Source organism: Ambystoma mexicanum, chromosome 10, assembly GCF_040938575.1.
Source record: "Ambystoma mexicanum isolate Mex_15411 chromosome 10, UKY_AmexF1_1, whole genome shotgun sequence".
NCBI lineage: Eukaryota > Metazoa > Chordata > Amphibia > Caudata > Ambystomatidae > Ambystoma > Ambystoma mexicanum.
Window position 1 is genome coordinate 1,561,062,864 of NC_090932.1, and position 21,171 is coordinate 1,561,084,034.

The 21,171-nt window shown below is 50.2% G+C and overlaps 2 protein-coding genes across 3 annotated transcripts in view; one reads left to right on the forward strand and one right to left on the reverse strand.

The window, feature by feature from the left end:
- Window positions 1-21,171, forward strand: part of BCR (BCR activator of RhoGEF and GTPase) — a 684,728-nt gene that overhangs the window by 613,720 nt on the left and 49,837 nt on the right. For both annotated transcript variants that reach the window (XM_069619855.1, XM_069619856.1), the window contains exon 21: window positions 3,815-3,920. In XM_069619855.1, the coding sequence (XP_069475956.1) occupies window positions 3,815-3,920 (106 nt within the window). The remainder of the gene's footprint in view (window positions 1-3,814; window positions 3,921-21,171) is intronic.
- The window catches only part of LOC138492584 (E3 SUMO-protein ligase ZBED1-like), a 417,476-nt gene that overhangs the window by 48,917 nt on the left and 347,388 nt on the right, over window positions 1-21,171 (reverse strand). The window lies entirely within an intron of this gene.

Consider the following 21,171-nt stretch of genomic DNA (forward strand, 5'->3'; position numbering starts at 1 on the left):
CCCAACCTCTAAAATTGATTCTGCATTCCTTGCACACAATACCAACACAGCCTCTAAACTTAAAGGTGCGCTCATCAACGCACGCTCCGTCCCCGCGCATGCAGTTGATATTGCAGGCTCTTCTGGCCCTGCCTTGACCTTGGCCATCCCTAACAACTATTCCATTCTCAGGTGTGACGGGGACACCAATCAAAATAGGGGGAGGATTAGCCTTCATATTTAAGAGCTCACTCAACCTCAGACTGGTCAACAACCTGCGCCTGCCATGAGCGGAACTTCTCTCTATCAAACTACCGATTTCACCTAACCACACCGCCACAGTACATCTCATCTACAGGCCCCCCGCCCCCACATCCTCATTCGTGGAGGACATTTCATCCATCCTTGCTACGAGCACCAGGCCCAACTCGCAAATCATCATCATGGGAGACCTCAACCTAGGTTACCAGGACTCTACTGACGCTAAAGCCATTGAATTAGCAAGTGTTCTAGCCGACTTTGGCCTTACACAACACATTAGCGAGCCTACTCCTATCTAGGGTCGCACTCTTGATTGGATCGCAGACATGAATTGTGCCCTTAACATAACTTCTGTGTCACCATGCGCCTGGTCTGATCATCACAAAATATTATTCTCCATTAACTCCATTCCTCCCACCGATAAACCCACCCTTGCCTCTCCTACTTACACACGTAACAAGGAGGATATCACAGCCGAGAAATTAATCCCACTTATCCTCCCTCTACTGAACGCGGCGTCCTCCACTTGCACGGACCCTACCGTTCTAATAGATACAACCGTGTTATGCTAAAAGCCCTCAACACCATTGCCCCGATCAAATTGCGCAAACAAAAACCTCGCCACCACCTTAATTCCTGGTTCACCCCTGTTTTACGTAATCTGCGGAAAGAATAAAGAAAAGCTGAAGCACTTTGGAAATGCTCACCTTCTCTAGTTAATAGAAATAACCTTACCACAGCTTCCCTGACCTACAAAGAGGCCATTGTAGCTGCTAAAAAGGAAGTGTACAACAAAAGGATTGCACAAACCCAATCAAATACTAAGGAACTCTTCAAGATCCTCAAGGAACTAGAGTCTCCAGTTGCCCCGCTTGACACGTGCACCCCCGACACTGAGTGGTGTTCTAACATTCAAAAGGCACTATTGGACAAAATTGCATTGCTCCAAGCCAAAATTAATACCAAAAAAAGCCACCTTTCTGACGCAACGGGTACTCCCCCGTCTTACAATATCCCCTCACCTAATCACTCCTTCAAACCTTTTAGCTTCACATCCCTTACCATCAAGGAAGTTGAAAATATTATCATGAAGCTTAAGCCCTCCACTGCCAAGGGGATGCCTGCCCTGCACCGGTCATAAAAGAAGCAGCACACGACCTAGCCCCATTCATTACCTCTTTCATCAATGCCTCCTTCGAATCGGGCACTGTACCTGACAACCTCAAGGATGCGTGGGTCATCCCCTTAATCAAAAAACCTAATCCCGATCCCAGCAACCCTTCCAACTACAGGCCCATCACCAAGGTGCCATACCTACTCAAAATCCTGGATCGAGCGGCTTATCTGCAAATCCAGGACTACCTCGAAACCAACAGTCTACTAGGGCTTAGACAATCCGGATTCCGTCCCAGACACGGCACAGAGACAGCCTTAATTGATCTGAAAACCCAAATCGAGGATCTGAAAGACAAGGGCAAACAGGCGCTCCTGCTCCTCCTTGATCTTTCAGCAGCCTTCGATTTGGTTGATCACCAAATCCTCTGCCATCATCTCAAGATTGCAGCTCACTTTTCAGTTGCAGCCACTTCCTGGATTAGCTCTTTCCTGGCAAACAGAACCATGAGGGTCTTCTCCTCCTTAGCCGCAGCCGACCCAGCTCACGTCCCATGTGGAGTCCCACAAGGATCTTGTGTATACCCCACTCTCTACAATGTGTTTACTAAACCGCTCTTTGATATACTTGGCTATCTGGGTGTCTCCTACACTAACTATGCGGATGACACCTAGATACTCATCCCTATCAGGGGAGACTATGTAACCGATGCTAAAGCACTCCATGCAGTCTACACTGTCATCCAGGCATGGATGGCACATCCATTACTCATCCTAGGCTCTCAACCCAAACTTACTAAACTTGACCCCAAATACAAATCGTTCTATATTGATGGGAATGATATCAAAGTCTCCAATGTCACTAAAACACTTGGAATATACTTAGACTCCACGCTGTCCCTCAATAGACAAACCAATGCAGTAGTCTCAGCGTCATTTTATACTTGCAAACTGATCACAGCATGCCGCCCCTTCCTGACCTCGGACAACTGCCTAATCCTTGCCAGGACCCTCATCCTGTCCAAAATAGACTACTGCAACCTAGGGACCAGCCAAAGTAACCTTGACAAACTCCAATTTACCCAGAACAGTGCTATAAGGGCAGCCCTCAACGTCCCCAGGCGTTCTCACATCTCCAACACTAGACGCAACATGCACTGGTTAGCCGTCACTCATTGCATATCTCTCAAAGCACTCATCCTAACCCACAAGGCTCAGAACAGCGCAGCCCCTGCATACTTATCCACACGCTCTACTCAACATACAGCAATCAGACCCTTGAGATCTGCTCAGGCTCACACACTGACTATTCCTAGCTTCAAACTGAAGACCGCCGGAGGCTCGAGCTTCTCAGTCCTTGCGGCTAAACTCTGGAACACCCTACCCAATGCTCTTCGAAATGTTCCATACACCCACTCTTTCAAATCGAAAACCAAATTGTGGCTACACGATCTGGATGCCTTGGCCACCTCATTATAAGCCTTTACAGTTCTCAATCCTGTTATCTGCGAACAGGCTATGTACTGTTCACAGTCTGTCCACTATGTATACTTTGACCGCTTGGTTTTTGTTCTCTCTATCCTATGCTCTTATTCGCTGGTTTATTTGTGCAAAATGTAAACAAAATGTAAAAAAAAGTAAAATAGATCTGTGTTGTAATCTGTAACCGCCCTGCAAAACATGCGCCCAGATGCCCTGGGGCAAGGTGCGCACTACAAATAAATAAAATACAAAATACAAATACAAGGTTGTACCCCGTGGCATTCCTGAATATCTAGCCAAAAACTTGGTCATCTTCAGGACCACGATCCATATACAATAGCACATTTCTAGGATTGTAAGCCCTTATTTTTTAAAAGGCCAAAACATTGCAGCACATTTTGTAGTGGTTTATCAAATCCCATGTGTATCTCCCTTCAAGTGGCTGTACAGTTACAACTATCCTTACTGTCTTTCTGCAAAGGTTAGAAAGCATTCTCTCTTATTTAGGTCTTATATATGAGATTCTTTGCTACAGGGTTTCCTTTTTCTTTTGGTTATTATCCATTTGTTCTTGCAGTGGCTTTGATCTTTTAAACAGCACTTGGAGGTATTTTGGCTAAGGCCATGTGTTTTATATATCTTTTAAAATAAAAATGAAATTGGTCTTACAGGGTGAGAGGGATGGCGTGTGTGCATGTCCCATGTGAGCGGCCTAATGGAAAGTGTGTGGAGGGTACGGTCTGGTGTGTGTGGTTGAGGGGTTGGATGGAGTGTGTGTTTTTTAATGCGTGGTGTTTGATGGGGTGTGAGAGATGGTAGTGGGATTGACTGGGTTTAATTTCAGGGGTAGTGGCAAGGGCAGAACCCATAACTGAAGGCTGGGCACTCTGATTAAAGCCTCTTTTTATTTTTGAGTACCCAGATTACAGTTGTTCTTGGACCCACAATAATTTAATGCACTATCCTTCTCCCTCAATAGTTCTTTCAGACCCAGTTGCAAAGGAGAGCTGCATGCTGAACCTGCTGCTATCACTTCCGGAGCCTAACCTAGTGACCTTCCTGTTTCTTCTGGACCACTTGAAGAGGTAGGGAGTGGAATCCAGGGGCATGGCCTTTTCTTTTACCAGCAGAGGGAGGGGGGCATGCACACTTTGTCATACATGTTCAACTCTGTCTCCTGCATTGACCTTCGAACAATAAACTGATGACAGCCAAGAACTCAGCTCCTTCCTCTCTCACGCACTGTCTGCTCCAACTGCTGCTCAATGGCTGTCTGTTGCCTCATGTTCAACGCAGCAAAGACAGGTACTCAAGTTCGCCTCCTGGATCCCAAGCCCTGCATTTACTCATTGTCCATAATCCCTTTCTCCCACCCACTTTGCGATTTAGGGCTGCCTTGTTCGTTGGCTACTGTTAGGACAGTTAGTGCTACCAACTTCTTCAAAACCATTCAACTGAGGCAGTATAAGACTCCACTCTTTGTATAAGGCTGTACCACCTGAGTACATGGCAGCGTAGACAGAGCATCCAGGCTTACCTATTGAGGGAGAGAGGGCTGTAGAATCAGTACTGCCCATGTGCAGTGGGGGGCCCAGTGTGCAGTTGGGTGGGAGAGGGGGACCCTCAGCAGGGCTTGCAGGGGGGGGGCCCACATTTTGTGTTACGTCACTGCAGTACAAGTGACATTGTAATACAAATGGTCCAAAGAAACACTGAAACACTTTGTAAGAATAAAGGATTTATTTAAATACAGGTAGGCCCAGATAATTCTAGGAGATAAGTAAGTACTAACACATTATATGAAATCACAATTATAAAAACACAACATTATGCTTGAAGGTGCACAGACCAAAGCATAGACCTTACTTGGAACACCTAACAGTAGTTCTACGGAAGTCAAACCTTTTCATACACATTCAGTATAGGTCACACCTATTCTTGGGGAGTAAAAACCAATGGTTACTTTCACAATTACTTTCATTAATGCAAGGGCACTAGACCCTACCAGTTGTACAATGACTCTCAGTACAAATCACATAATCAGTCACCTGGACAATATACTTTTTGGGAATAGTGGAACACTTATTCCAGGTGCAGTAAAAACCTATAACTACTTTTGTGATAACACACAATTATACTATGTGAGTAAAACCTAAGGATGTAATATTCAATTACAGGTGCTTTTGGGGTCAGCGAAACACAGATAGAGATAAGCTGTAACTCTGGTAACTTATTTTTGGATGGCACACAGCTAACTGAAGGGAAGTAAAACCCATATACTTTTTATATCTCACAAGCTGTCCAGGTTAATAGCACAGGGAAAGTAAAACCCAATGTTACACTTTACTGAATGATTCTAGGTAGGCAACAACCAAATGCAGACTTATTGTGGACAGGCTAGCAGCAAGTCAGGGGAAGCACGACCCAGTTGGTGAACACTCATACAATTATCCTGCAGGAATAATCTGGTGAAACCAACGCATTACTTTTGTAAAGAGGCACAACCTAATCACAGGAGAGTAAAATACCTTGACATCTATTTTCTATTAGAATGGCAAAACAGTTTCTAAGGAAGAAAAGATTTTAACCATACTTTTAAGAATAGCGCATCACACATTCTAGATAAGTAAGAACTTTTGTAACTGTTCACTCTTAGAGTTTCAGTTACCACCCAACATTTTACAAGTAAGTAACTTTTAAACACTTGATTTCTTTTCTAGGCAGAAGTCCCAATCCCGTCAAAAGTCTTTCCCTGGTTCTTGGAGCATGAGTGTTCTCAGTGGCAGAAGGGGGGTCACTAGGAACCAGTGACCAACCGACAGTGTCAGAATCGGTTCTTTAGTAGCAAAAGTCAGAGTTCCTTAGGAAAACTGGGAAAACAGGTGAGTACTTTACTTCAAGGGTTAGAAGAGGGTCCAGGGGCTTCGCAGAAGACACCCTAGCAGGATTCTAGCAGTGGGACTGGGTGCACTGGACAAGGGACCTCCCAATGACAGAAAACACCCCACAGCTACACATAAATCCTAAGAGGCTTCAGTTAAGTACATTCCCAAGCGAACACAGTACCTCATCATTGAAGATATTGCAGCAGGAGGCCTTCGGGATCTGCAGCCAAATACCCGGTCAGTTGATTCCTTGTTGTGGTGACTGAAAACAAGACCTGCGAAGGAACTTTGCAGCAGAGATTGATGTAGAAGGCTCTAGGCAAGGTTTCCCTCACGGCTGAATGCGGTTCTGCAGATTTGGCACCTTTTCAAGGAGCAGAGAAGAAGACAGAAAATCGTGGTTCAATGCTTGTCGTTTTAAAGGTCCAACACTCTGGTGAGGGGACTTTTTGAACTCGATTTGTGTCTCTGGAGATCCACTGGGATGCCCACGAAGTTTCAGCGAGATTTGGAATTTGGAAAACCGTGCACCGCACAGTGGCTCGAGGTACCAGGGTATTGGGGTATTGCAATGCAAGGTCGCAGCAACGCATGGGATGGCTTGAACTGCAGGTCTTCTTGAGTCTAGTGGTTGCACCAGGCTCTGGGTCAGGGTCGTTGTTTTCGGAGGCCCCAGGTAGATTGGAAGTAAGGGCTGCAGCAGGCTCGGGTTACACATCAGGTTCTCTGGTCGCTGGAATTCATTTCCGCCGCTTTTCCTTCGGCATCCTCTTCGGTTTAAGTTCCAGTGGTCGACTACTCTTCAGCTTCCAGGTTTGCAGTATTTATCAGGAATTGCAACACAAATTCTGCATTCTCTCCCTGCATTTTTCAAGGAGGGGCGGTCTGGTTGTCCAATCAGGGCAGCAAGCCTCCCACCGGGATTTGTCCCCATTCAGGAAAGATGTAAGACAAAGAGCTGTGGTGATTTGGACTCCTCCCTCGCTTCCTGCCCTCACAGACAGACTGGAGCCTGGGCAGGGAGTTTAGGGGACTCCCGCCGAAGATAAAAATAACACAAAGGAATTTCCCACCCTGGATATCAGGGGAAGGAACAAGAAACTACAACAAACACTGAAATGGCGAAAAAAGAAGAACGGGCCATTTTGGTAAAATGAGCACCCAGAGGTGCCTTTACTGCAGCTGTGATCACAGCCCGCGGTAAAGGTGCACCAAATTAATACAAGGTATCACTGCTGCCAGCCATTGAAGGTAAGCTTGTCACTGTAACAGAATTGTTAAGGTTTTAATGGGAAAGGGGATGCATTGTATCTCCCCAGCACTCCACATAGGGTGGGGTGTGCTGGTTTCACTTAACAAAATGTAAAAGGGATCTAAAGATCCTTTCTACTCTTGGGAACTGTAGTTCTCTCAAGGTTAGAAAAAGAAAGTTAAAGGGCAGCCCCTAGGGCAACCCAGCAACAACAGGCCCTTATTGCCAATAAGTTGTTAGAGGATAACTTTAAAAAGACACTATGGAGAGTCTTAAAAATGACACCCATAAAAAGAGTTAAAGATTATGTGAGTGTGGAAAAAGGTTTCCGCTCACTGAGGTATTAAGGAAAAATATCCCACTAGTGAAGCAAAAGTTCTGGGGTTGACCGAGGTCAAGAAGATTTACCAGTTCTGTGAAAATCTTAGCTAACAGCTACCCACTTGCAAACACCAACCACTTTGAGATTGGAGCAGTGACCTCACTCCATGCCTCCAAAAGAACCTAAAGCTGCATCTTATCTGCCTCGAAAGATATTCTGCTGCCAACATGCCAAAGTGTTGGCATAATGCCAACTTCTAACTTCAAGCAGACAACAGAAAGGAGCTAAGTGTTCCCCTCCATTGTAGCTGCCAATAACTAGCGATCGATGCATTATATACAACAAATTGCTTGTTCACTCACGCTGTGTATACTTTTCTCAAAGGACACCATTTGTAGATGTTGCTGGCCTGAATATACTCATGTACCATATACTGCATCCTTTAGACTGTGTTTCGTTGCATAGCGCTTTTCATTTAAATGATTCATGAATCCAAATACATCCCGCAAGGACAGCAACCACCATACTGTGATCTCCATGCACACCAGCCCAAATTCAAGAACATCATAAAACACCCACATGTGCTTCGTAGTGTCCTTAAAGCACAACACACTTGCGGAAACTCATATAGTGTACTCCAAAGGCACCCGCCCAGTCCCACACCAGCTAGCACCCAAATACCCTAAAAATAGCAATGTGCTCACATGGCCATTCTTCACATACACACACACGTCAATCCCTCCTCTTGCTCATTCACACAGAGCACCAACACGTTTGCACAAATCAAGCATGCTTTCACACACTGATCCTTCTACACAGGCCAGCTAGAGCACATGGGCACTCGTACCCCCACATGCATAAAAAATGCTCACCAACATGCGTACACTCGCACATAGCCACCACTTAAGCATGCACATGGACTCCTTAATTTACACTGTACAAACACACACGCACCAGCACATACAAATAGAGCCTTTCCCACAGGCCAGCATGGGCAAATGCACAAACACCCACGCCTGCCAAGAACCATCTACAAATCCGAACTCTTAATTATCCAGCACATTAACACATGCAAAGAACCAGAACTCAAATCGAGTGTACACTTGCATGGACAGAGGGTGGACAATATCCGCTTTGGAAGTCACCGAGTTGAAAAAGGATAGCACGCTTCCTTTAGTTGAGGGTCGCTGCATGTTCCGCTATGGTCCGTGCTAAAGCCAGGTACACAACCAAACACTTATGTACGAGTGCGATCCCAGCAGTCGTAATTATGAGGCTAGCAACTTACCTTCTAGAGCGCATGCAAATGTGGCCAAAACAAATGTGAAACTCCTCATGTTGAGTGATTGCTATGCAGGCAATACTTCACGTGTACTGTCAGTCAGCCACATACAGTCAAAGCCCTTTAAACAAAAGTAGTATTAAAAAGTTTCCATTTTAATTCAAATCTTCACAGCTGCTCTAATAAGCCCTTGGCACGTTTTGATTTAGTTGGTCACAGTAATTGTTTTGAGAGAAAATTCTTGGTTTGCTGGTATTTCTAAATGTGGAATCGCTGTTATGCCGCTGTAACCACAGGATGCCCAATTTAACTCTGTACAGCCATCTATCCCTAGATTGTATACAAAAAAGATATTAGAGGGGATTGGGTCCTCCGACGTATTCCAGATCTATGATAGGTAATGTCCACAGCTGTGCTGCTTCGGAAAATCTTCGGCGTCTGCATCCTGCGTTGATGACATCGATGCGCCGTCCCCGAGGACCTCCTCCGACGGCCAACTTCACCCGATGTGATAAGTAGGACGCACGATGCCCATAGCCTCAGTTCCGTTTTTTCAGTGAACGTGTTTGCTTCGTGAATCTCGGTACGCCTCGACTCTTTGGAGTTTGCTGTTTTCTTTTCGGTTCGTTGAACCTGTTCGGTTTTTGTGAAGACCTGTTTGTAGCGATGTCTACTTCGTCTTCAACCCCGCGTCCGGGCTTCAAGAAATGTGGGGACTGTGGGTCCAAGATGTCGGTCACGGACTCGCACGACGCCTGCCTCTGGTGCCTCGGGGAGGCCCATGATACGGACGACTGTGTCGACTGCCAGTCGCTCACGGCCAAGGCCTTGCGGGAACGCAAGAAGAAGCTGTCGGTAGGTCGGGTGTCTAAGCCCCGGCAGTAGAGGTCTGCAGGGCTTTCGACGGATGACTCGAGAGACGACTCTCCGCGTCATCGTCGGAAGTCCAGTGGGTCTCCTTCCAGGAGTCGGTCTCGCCACTCCTCCGCCTCTTCGAGGCATACCCGGAAGCGCTGGCATCGGTCGCCTTCCCTGTCCTCTTCTGAGGACTCCGCCCGTCGGCGGGTCGCTTATCCCACCATGCAAGCAACACCGGAGGAATGGGCTTCCTTCGGGAAGCAGTTGCTAGCGATTCTTGAATCGCAGGGCACCGGTCCATCCGCGCCTCCGAGTGGGGTCGGTCGGCACCAGTCGAGAGACACCGCTCGTACGCCTTCTGGCTCGGGTGGTCGGCACGGCTCGCGGGAGAGGTCCCGCTCGGACAAGGGTAGCCGTTCTCGCCATGCCCGTTCCAGGTCCCGGTCCTCGACGTGCTCGAGACCACGTGATCCTGTGGCGTCTTCAAAGAAGACGTTGACGCCTGTGGCACCAAGGTCGTCGACGATTTCTCTCGAGGCTGTGCCTCCGAGGGGGTCGTCGACGCTGTCGGCGCCTTGGTCGTCGAGGGACACGCTCGGAGCTCCGGCTTCGAGGCCTGTGTCGACGCCGTCGATGCTGACGGCGCTGCAGCTGATGTCGACACCATTTCTGTCAACGCCGGCGCAGACTCGTTCGGCGCCCTCGACGCCTTTCGAGGCGGTGGTGTCGGAGATGCCCCGTGGGACGGGGTTAGCCCCTAGAAAGGCTCTGGCTAAGGTCAGGCACAGCTTTGGTCCCTAGATGTCTTCCTCTCACCGCCTGGAGTACATTTCAGAGGGTGATGAAGGCTCTGATGAAGGCTTAGTTCCGGTTATGGTACCAGATGAGCTTATCTCGGGCCATAGCCAGTTTGATGACCTGAGGCAGTCACTGCATGATACCAGTGGACTTGACACCTCTCCGGATGTGGAGTTTTGTAGGCCAGAGCCTGGCACTCATGCCGATTCTTCATATCGGCGCCTTATGTCTCGGGTCACCGAGTACTTGGATTGGTCGGCTCCCCCAGGGGAGTTCGTTCAGGATGATCTCACGGACATCCTTGATCTTGGACCCCCACTGACCCGGTATTGCCGTTTCATATGGCTCTGCAGAGAAGGGTGGCGGCGGCTTGGACTGCTCCGTAGAGTCTCCCTGCAGTGGGCAAGTCTTTGTCGCGAAAATACCGTCCAGCCAGTAGCGACTCCTGCTACTTGTCCAGGCACCCCACTCCGGAGAGTTTGGTGGTGCAGGTGGCTACGGCCCCGGCAAAGCAGGCGTCGTATCCTACTATCCCTCCGGATAGGGACGACAAACGTTTTGACGGCTGGGCGAAGAAAGTGTTTTCTTCAGGGGGTATGGTGCTTCAGGCAGCCAACTCCATATGTGCCTTGTCTCGTTTCACACACACTCTGTGGAACTGTGTTGCATTAGCGGCTGAACATATTCCTGAAGGGGACGAACGGGATGGTTTCCTTGCTATGGTTCAGGATGGCAAGGATGTCATGTGTGAGGCCGTTCAGTCGGGTTTGGACATGGCAGATTGTGTCAGCCGGTCCATGGCGGCGAGCACCGTAATGCGCAGGTTTGCGTGGTTGCGGAAGTCTGGGTTCGCTCCTGATGTGCAGTCCGGCTCCTCAACATGCCCTTTGACGGTGAACATCTGTTTGGCAGCAAGGCTGACGAGAGCCTTGAGAGGTTGCAGGCCTTCAAAGCTGCACCGAAGTCATTGGGCGCTGCAGTTCGACAACCTCCGCCTTTTCGTCCTAGGGGACAGCAATGGAGGGGAGGTTCCTTTCCCTATTACTTGTCCTTCAGAAAAGCGAGAGGAGCTAGCAGTCAAAGAGGCCACCATAAGAGCGCCATAGGTGGAAACAAGGATACTCGAGGTGCCAAGGCCGCTCGGGCAGTTGCCTCTTTGCCCTCAGGCAACGCCGCAGCCGCTACCACTCAGTCATGAGGCCAGGTCCCATGGTTCGCCGGTTGGGGGAAGGCTGGCGCCGCATCTTGTAGAGTGGCAAGCCATTACTTCAGATGTGTGGGTTCTGGAGATCATAACCCACGGCTACTGTCTTCCTTTTTGGCAGAGGCCTCACGACAATCCACCTGGGAACCTCTCTTTGAAGAGTCCGGATCCGCTCCTTGCGCAGGAAATTCAAGCCCTGCTGGAGAAAGGCGCCATAGAACTGGTGCCTGTAGCGGAGAGGAACAAGGGATGGTATTCCCCTTATTTTTTGATTTCCAAGAAAGACGGGGGATTGAGACCCCTTATGGACTTGCACGGTTTGAACAAACTCCTCTGGAAGGACAAGTTCAAGATGGTTACTCTCTCTCAAGTCCTGCAGGCCCTTCAACTTCAGGACTGGTTGGTGTCTCTCGACCTCAAAGACGCTTACTTCCATGTGCCGATCCATCCCAAGCACAAGTACCACCTGAGGTTCGCGGTGGACGACTCGCACTTCCAGTTTCGGGTCCTGCCGTTCGGATTGACCTCCGCCCCAAGGGTTTTCACCAAGTTCATGGTGGTGGTGGCAGCGTATCTCATGAAAGGTGGGATTCACGTCTACCCCTACCTGGACGATTGGTTGATCAGGGGGAGCTCTCCCGAGCAAGTCCTGGATCATCTATCCGTCACCTCCCACTCCCTTCACAAGCTGGGCTTCTCCCTCAATTTAAAGAAGCCCCATTTGACACGAACGCAGCGGCTCCAGTACATCGGAGCAGTGCTCGACACAACCCTGGGGCAGTGTTTTCCTCCCCAAGTGAGGGCTCCTCACATTCAGCAGATGGTGCACAAGTTTCAACTTGCCCAGAATCTCCCAGCGTCCCGAGTTCTTGAGACTGCTCGGCCTCATGGCATCCTGCATTCTTTTGGTGCCAGAGGCTCGTCTGCGGATGAGATCTTTGCAGTGGGCACTCAAGCTCCAGTGGTCTGTCTTCCGGCAGGCTGTCTGACCCTGTTCACGTGCCGCCCTCGGTCGCCCAGGACCTTCTGTGGTGGGCCGTCGAAGGCAATCTGATGAAGGGGGCCCCATTTTGGCTGCCCTAGCCAGAGGTGACGATCGTGACGGACGCATCCCTCACGGGATGGGGAGCTCATGCCAACGAGTTGACAGTCAACGGTCGTTGGTCTCCGTCGGAGTCCAGACTCCATATCCATCTGTTGGAGCTGAGGGCCGTCAGGCTTGCCCTGAAGGCTTTTCTGCCGACTGTACGAGGAAAGAGTGTCCTGATTCTAACAGACAACACGGTGGCCATGCACTACCTCAATAAAAAGGGGGGGGCAGGGTCACTTCCTCTGTGCAGGGAGGCGATGCAGCTCGAGTTCTGGGCCATCCAGCAGGAAGTTTCGATCTCGGCTGTTCATCTGGCCGGAGACGACAACGAGACGGCCGACGCTCTGAGCAGGCAGAGCACGATCTCTCATGAGTGGGAGCTGGCTCAGGAGATTCTCCTGGAGATCTTCGCCCTTTGGGGGACCCCTCAAGTGGATCTCTTTGCCTCCAGTGTCAACTGGAAGTGCGAAAGGTTCTGCTCGCGGGAATTTCCTCCAAAAGGAGCTCTAGCAGACGCATTCGTGGTGGAGTGGTCATTCCCACTGCTGTACGTGTTTCCTCCAGTCCCCGTCATCCCGCAAGTACTGCGGAGGTTCGGTTCCCGGATGATCTTCATTGCTCCGGCGTGGGCCCGGAGGACGTGGTACCCTGACCTTTGCGACTTGTCCATCTGCCCTCCACGTCTTCTTCCCTACCGAGACAATCTGCTCTCACGGGAGGGGGGTCAGGTTCTCCATCCAGAGGTCAGATCCCTCAACCTTCACGCTTGGCTTCTGAAAGGTTGAGGTATAAGGATTGGGACCTCCTTGAAGACGTGATGGAGGTGTTGCTCTCGGCCAGACGGCCGGCAACAAAGTGTCTGTACCGTTGTCGTTGGATAAAGTTCTGCGACTGGTGCAGAGTTAAGAATGTGGATCCTTTTGAATGTGACATTCCCATGGTTCTGTCTTTTTTGCTTTCCTTGGCCCACAGGGGCTTGCAAGTGGGGACCATTAAAGGTTACCCGGCGGCGCTGTCCATATTTAAGCGCTCGTCTGAAGAATGTTCCTATTTTAAGATTCCTTTTAATTTCTCAGTTTTTGAAAGGGCTCACTAATGTGTTCCCTCCGTCACCTTTTCTGGTGCCCGGTTGGGATTTGAACCTTGTTCTTAAGTTTCTTATGGGTGCTCCGTTTGAGCCTTTGCATTCTTGCACTTTCAGTTAAGCCACCCTTCACTGTGTTTCATAAGGACAGGGTTGTCCTTGGAGTTCGTCCTTCTTTTCTTCCGAAGGTGGTTTCGGAATTTCATTTGAGCCAGAAGGTTGTTCTTCCGGCTTTCTATCCTCCTCCACATCCTGGTAAGGAAGAGGAGAGGCGCCATAGGCTTGATCCTAGGAGAGCGTTGAGCTTTTATATTTCGCGCATGTCCCGGGTCAGAGTGGATGATCAACTTTTCATTGGTTAGGCTGGAAAGCATTTGGGACAAGCTGTGACGAAACAGACTTTGTCTCGTTGGATTATTTTAGCTATCTCCGAGTGTTACCGCTTGGCGGTTAAGGACCCTCCTGCTGGCTTGTGGGCCCATTCTACCAGGGCTGCGTCTACTGCCCTGCAGAGGGATGTTCCTATTTGTCACATCTGTGATGCAGCCACCTGGGCTTCAGTACATACTTTTGTACGGCACTACTTCCTCGATTCCATCCGAGGGCAGGATCTGGCCTTTGGCAAGGCAGTCCTTTATTCCTGCAATTTGATTGGGCATGCTAAATTTGTGTTCTAAATTCTTTTCCCACCTCCTTGCTTGGTACTGCTTTGGGAGTCTGTCAGAGATATGGAATATGTCGGAGGACCCAATCCCCTCGAAGAACAAGTTACTTTCTTACCTGGTAACGTTCTTTCGATGGGATGGTCCGACGACGTATTCCATATCGCTCCCTCCCTACCTTCCCCGCTGCAGAATTTCTTTCGCGATTGCAGCTTGCGTTCCGCAAGGCCTTGTATGTCTGACTGGCAGAAAACTGGTGGCACACGTTCTGGGGGAAAAAACTACAACTGAGGCTATGGGTGTCGTGCGTCCTACTTATCACATCGGGTGACTTCGGCCGTCGGAGGAGGTCCTCGGGGACGACGTCATCGACGCAGGACGCAGACGCCGAAGATTTTCCGAAGCAGCACAGCTGTGGACTTTACCTGTCATAGATATGGAATACGTCGTCGGACCATCCCATCGAAAGAACGTTACCAGGTAAGAAAGTAACTTGTTCTTCTCTTCCATTTTTCTGTGGATTTGGACTGTTGCAAACCGCGTTGGTAAAGGGGTTGTTCAGTGTTTTTGCAGCTGGTTAAAGAAATCCTCAATTCTTGTTAATTCCATCAAGTGCCAAAGTCTCAAAGACTTAACTTTCGAGTCAAAACCTCTATTCCACCACACAGCTGATTGTTTTTTTCAGAAGTAACTGTGCTTAACTTTTTCAGAAGTAACTGTGCTTAACGTATGCAAGCATTCTTGGGATCAAAAACTGCTGGCCAATGTATAAATTCGCTGAAATGTTGTAGGAACATTTCCTTTATCAGGTTACTGTTTATGGCTTAATTCTTTAAAAGCAAATGCTCATTTGGCTTATGCAGTTTCTTCGATTAGGAAAGGCCAATGGAATGAACTTTGCATATCTCGCTTTAAGACTTTCCCTTCCTGTGACGTAACTTCCCATTTCTTATGTTAATGAGTCCCTACTTCATTTTCCTATAGGACTTCTGGCCTGCAAACACCGATGCATACATATCACCCCACATGCACAGCCACCACAGAAATGCACGCAAAGAGCCTCAATACACACCAGCACGTGTGGACATAGGAACCCTCAAGCGCACATTGCCTCCCAAACACATGTATGCATAGCCCTCCCCCAAGTGCTTTGCGGAGAATACCTGGACAGTTTCTTCCATATTACAAATGCATTCTGTTTGTGCATGCACGTATAGTCCTCTACACAGGCCTGCGAAACTGCAACTACTCACAAGCAAACTTGCATCCCACATATCTGGATGCCTCTATGCTCAGGTGGCAGATGTTTGCCAGGCCGGGCACTTTAAATTGAAGGTTTTACAGAAAGTCCTTCCCTTTTATTCCTTCTAGTCTATATGCTACTGTGGTTGCCTCACTTGTGCCGAGTGGAGCCGACTATTGTAATTCACTTTACTTGGCTTTGGCTCAGCCGCTTTACCTCTTACGACGGCTTAAGCTGCATCAAAATTCAGCAGCGCAGGGGGGCGTGGCCAGCGCGCGAACGATGCGGATGTGAGCCGAGTGAGCTCCCGTAAGCGCCGAAACAATCCTGCATTTTCATCCTGATTCCTGGGGTTTTCGTGCGGTATAAACACTGCGACCGAGCCCGTGAAGCTGTGGGCTCGGGTTGACGGAGGTTGTGGCACCTATCAACCCAGACGACGGAGACAAATCCACATTTGCCGAGGCCCGGCAGCAGAGCTACGCGACCAAGATGGCCGCCGGTGTCCGAGGGCGGACTTCCTCCGACCGAGTGAGAGGCCCGAGACGACCTGACACGGTGGAGCACGGAGTAGAAAGTGAGACGGACGCCCGTGACCATCCTCTCTTCTTCTCCCGCGGGCGGGAGGCTGCGCGCGGGGACCGCGGGACCCGACAGGGACCCGACACTATCCACTGGCCGAGTCCCGCTGACACCCGGAAGGCGCCCAGACGGACCCGATCTGCGAGAGAGGTGGGGGAAGAAATAACGGCCCTCCTGGGATCCCGGTGGTGTGTGGCTTCTACCTCCTGATTCGTATCTACTTGGGGCACCACGCCGCAACACCCCCCCCTCCCCTGGACGGCGGAAGACAGCAGCGACTGGGCCGTGTCAGAAGTAAGTGAGGCCCCCCCCTCTCCCCCTCTGATCGAACCTTGCTAACGGGTGCCTGCTGAGGCCCGGATCGCACCAGAAGCGAAAGGGGGACCACCACCTGTCTGGGTGGACAGCTAGAAGCGCCGGAGGTCCGCGTGTATTGTGAAGGCCCAGTAAAGGGCCCTAGTCCTCAAAGTACTCTCGCCATATAAACCCCAGGCCTTAGTGGAGGAGGCTCTTGGAACTCACAGCCCTCCACCTGACCCGCTGCGCGGCCACCACTCTGCACACCTGGTGGGTACGACCACTCCAACTGCGTATATACAACAATACCTGCCCCATCGTAGCAGACACTCCACGACTCCCGAAAATATGGGGAAGGACAGACAGAAGAAACCATCTACACAGAGCAGCATGGATCAGTTTGCCGTCGCTACCACCCCGGCCCCGGCGGACCCAACAGCACGACCAAACTCCCCCATGGGAGATGACTCCCTCTCCTTACGGGACGTAATGGCGGCCATCGGCAACTCTCGCTCCTCCATGGAGACCAAAATAGACAGTATGGCGGCGGATGTCTCCTTCCTGCGCCACGATCTACATATGTTGACTTCCAGAACAGGAGAGGCGGAACACCACATCTCCGAAACGGAGGACAGCATCGCCGGGATCAATAGTCAGCTGTCACAAGCCTTAAACCGCCTGAGAGCCCTGGAATCGAGAGTGGATGATGAGGAGGGAAGGTCCCGCTGCAACAACGTTCGCATCCTGGGCCTGCCGGAGGGGGAAGTGGGGCAATGCATGGAATTGTTCCTGGAACAGTGGCTCGTGGACATCTTCGAGCCCCAATCCTTTTCAAAATTCTTCTCAGTGGAGAGGGCTCATAGGATACCTTCAGGCAAACCACTCCCGGGCGCTCCGCCCCGGACTATCATTGCTCGCTTGCTTAACTACCGCGACAGGGATGCCCTCCTGCAACTGTCACGCTCACAAGGGACGATCACCCATAACGGCTCCCGAATCGCCTTCTTCCCGGACTATACCCGAGAAGTGCAGCGGGCACGACAATCCTTTGAACCACTCAAGAAACAACTTGCTCAAATGAATGTAAAATACGGCCTGCTCTTCCCGGCCCAACTTAAGATTTACCATAAGGGTACTACTGTCCACTTCAACGACCTACAGAAGGCCTGGAGGTGGGCAGAGGCTCACATAGAAGGCGATTGGACTGCAAGACCAAGGAGACCGAGAGGACGACCCCGAGCCGGACCTGGGCGGGCCTCCCCGAGGAGACACCCAGAACGGGGGGGACAGGAGATCCTGGAGCCAGCGGCACAATAAGAAGAGGAATGAACAAACTATAGTCCCCTACTAAAGGACCTAAGAACTCTGCCGGGGCACACGCCCATGCACTGCCCGCGCCTCCGATCTTGACACATTATCTACCCACCATGGAAGATGTCGACAATGGGCGCAAACGTGGGAACTCTGGTGAAAGATCTGATCTCTCTCCCCTGGTCAGACCTCTCTTCCTCCCCCGCCCTCTCTCTTTCTTGCTTGTTTCGACCCTATCCAAGGGTCTGGTTTTTGAGCTGACACCTTAAGTTGAAGGATCAGCATGTTTGGGCGACAGGTACTTCGTGTTGGGGTGGAGTATAGGTTGGGGGTGAGTTGGGAAAGTTCAAAATTTTGTTGGTCATTTCAGGACTGCCACTTGCTCATGGGCCGAACTAATCACTGTCCCTTATTAGGGACGTCTTGCACTACTCCACAAGGCAACTCTGCTTCCTTAGTACAGGCGAGAAGTATACCGCCATCTCTTATGGATCGCTATACCCTGAAAATCCCCATCATACGTAGTAAATGTCCTATACACAAACTCGCACATCCCTCATGCAGCACACTAAATCCTTGAAACTCCTCACTTGGAATGTGAATGGGATGGGGTCAGGAATCAAACGGCGCCTTATCATGCAATTCCTAAATAAACATTCCCCTGATGTGGCCCTCCTGACAGAAACCCACTTGGCTGGGGTAAACTGTGCCTTTTTTCAGAGAACCAACTATCGCCTTGCCTTTCATGCGGGGTACACAATGGGCTCCAGGGGCACCCTCATTCTGATACACAAACGTATACCATTTATTCAACAAACCGTAGAACAAGATCCCAGGGGCCGATACGTGTTCATTTTGGGAATGATCTGGGGTCAGAGGGTTGCAATTGCCGCGATTTATTCTCCACCCGGTCATGTGTTAGTCAGGAATTACTGGATGACCTCACCACCCTTATAGGGAAACATCACCCTGACACGTACATCCTAGGGGGGGATTTCAACGACACCATGAACAACAACACTGACCACTCCCACCTCCGGAATCGTAACCCAGACACCCCTACCAGATTAGCCAACTTTACATCTGCTCTTGGGCTTCGAGATGTGTGGAGGGAGCTACACCCTGATGTTAGGGAATATTCGTTTCACTCTGATGCCCACGGTTCTATGTCCAGACTGGACTATTTCCTTCTACCACACACCGACCTCTACAGGGCAATGTCCGCAGAACTGCTTCCTAGGGGCATCTCGGACCACTCACCGCTTTCGATGGAAATTGTATGCAGGGCGCCCTTCCCCCTAGAACGTGGAGACTTAATAGCTACTACCTAGGGTTCCCAGAGATGATAGATCGCCTAGAGAAAGTATCCGCCGAATACTTCGAAATTAATGAGGAATCGGTAGACAACCCCGTGACATTATGGGAGGCATATAAAACAGTGCTCAGGGGTGAGATTCTCTCCTGGACGACACATAGAAGGAACGCCCGGCTCCAAAAGATACTGGAGGCCGAGAAGGAGGTGAGCGACTGGGAGGCTAAACACATTTCTGATCCCACGTCTGAAACTCATCGATCCCTCCAGCGGGCCCAAGAGCGCCTTCGGAACAGAGCGATGGATGACGCGAAGCAGGCCCATTGGCAGGCTAAAGCGAGGGTATATGAGCTGGGGGACAAGGCAGGCAAACTGCTCGCCGGGCTGCAGAACAGAGACGAAGGACAACGCCATGTCCGGGAAATAGTTACACCACAGGGCGACAGCTATCACTCAGACGCTGAGATTGCTGAGGCCTTCTCGATGTTCTATGCAGACCTCTACCGAGCCCCAGCCTCTCCGCTAGACCCCTCCCTCTTAGATGGGGTAACGCTGCCGACGCTCTCTGTGCAGTCAAGGGAACATTTGGATTCTGCCTCATCAGAGGCCGAGATTTCAGAGGCGCTATCTCAGCTCCAACCGGGGAAGACGCCGGGCCCGAACGGATTCCCTGTTGAAACCTGGCAAAAGCTAGGGGCAGACAAAATGGCGGCTCCCCTGCACAGAATGTTTCTTGCCGCCCGGGAACAAGGGACTCTCCCACCAGACCTGTGTAAGGCTACCATCGTGGTCATACCTAAACCTGACAAACCTCCACACAAATGTGCTTCCTATAGACCTATATCACTGATTAACGGGGAGGCCAAGGTCCTCGCAAAGCTCCTAGCGAACCGATTACAACTGGTTGCATCCACCCTGATTCACCCGGACCAATGTGAATTTATGACCCACAAATCGACCCGGATGAATCTACGCCTTCTCCATCTGGCAATGGAGAGATCTCCGATTATAGTCGGACCTTTGGCCCTGCTGGCAATCGATTTCGAAAAGGCATTCGATTCAATTCGATGGGACAGCCTTTGGGAGATCATGCGCCGTATGGGATTCGGAGAAGCCTTTCTGGGATGGGTACAATTACTCTATACCAACATCCAGGCGGAGGTGAAAGTAAATGGATGGTCCTCTCGATCCTTCCCTTTGGGCCGAGGTACGCGGCAGGGATGCCCGCTCTCCCCCCTTCTGTTTGCCCTTGCAATCGAACCGCTTGCTATTTGGCTTCGCCAAAATACTGCCTGTACAGGGTTTAGTTGGCCAGAGGGCTATGAGGATCGTACATCTCTCTACGCAGACGATCTCCTTATATACCTGGGAGACCCGCCTCGGTCCTGCCCCATCGTAACACAGCTGCTCGTCCGCTTTGGTAAATTTTGCGGACTCAGAATCAACTGGGATAAATCAGTCTTTTTTTCCTGTAAAGGGCGGAGAGCAGGCCATCCCCCAGGAGTGCCCGTACCGTGTTGAACGACAAGGCTTTCGATACCTGGGAATCTGGATATCCGAGGTTTTAAAAGCTATGTAGAACACAATCTCCGACCGATCACAGACCGGTTCATTATCGATGTCCAACACTGGAAACTTCTCCCCCTGACTCTTATGGGTAGAGCGGCACTCTTTAAAATGATGACCCTTCCCAGATTCCTTGTCATCCTTCAGAATGCCCCACACAGAATTCCAGATTCAGAGTTTCTCCAAGTAGAGACACTTCTTAGAGACCTTATATGGGGGGGGAGGTCAACCACGAATAGCGCTAACCACACTCCAGAGATCGATCTTGGAGGGAGGAGTGGGAGTCCCCCGTCTCCAAACTTACTATTGGGCATCACAACTGGCTGTGATTAATGATCTTCTCCACGGAAATCGAGACCTACCTCACATACGCGCTGAGATAGCTACTATACAAAACGCAGATCCACTGACCCTCCTTTATCAACCCCTTCCGAGAACTCCCCCACCCACAACCACAACACACTTCACTATGGTCTGGAGACAAGCACACCAGTTCATTGGGTGGGACAATAAAGTTACCATCGCACAACCTCTTTGGCAAAATAATAACCTAGCTGCATCCCGGAATCTTGAGCCATGGCCCAACTG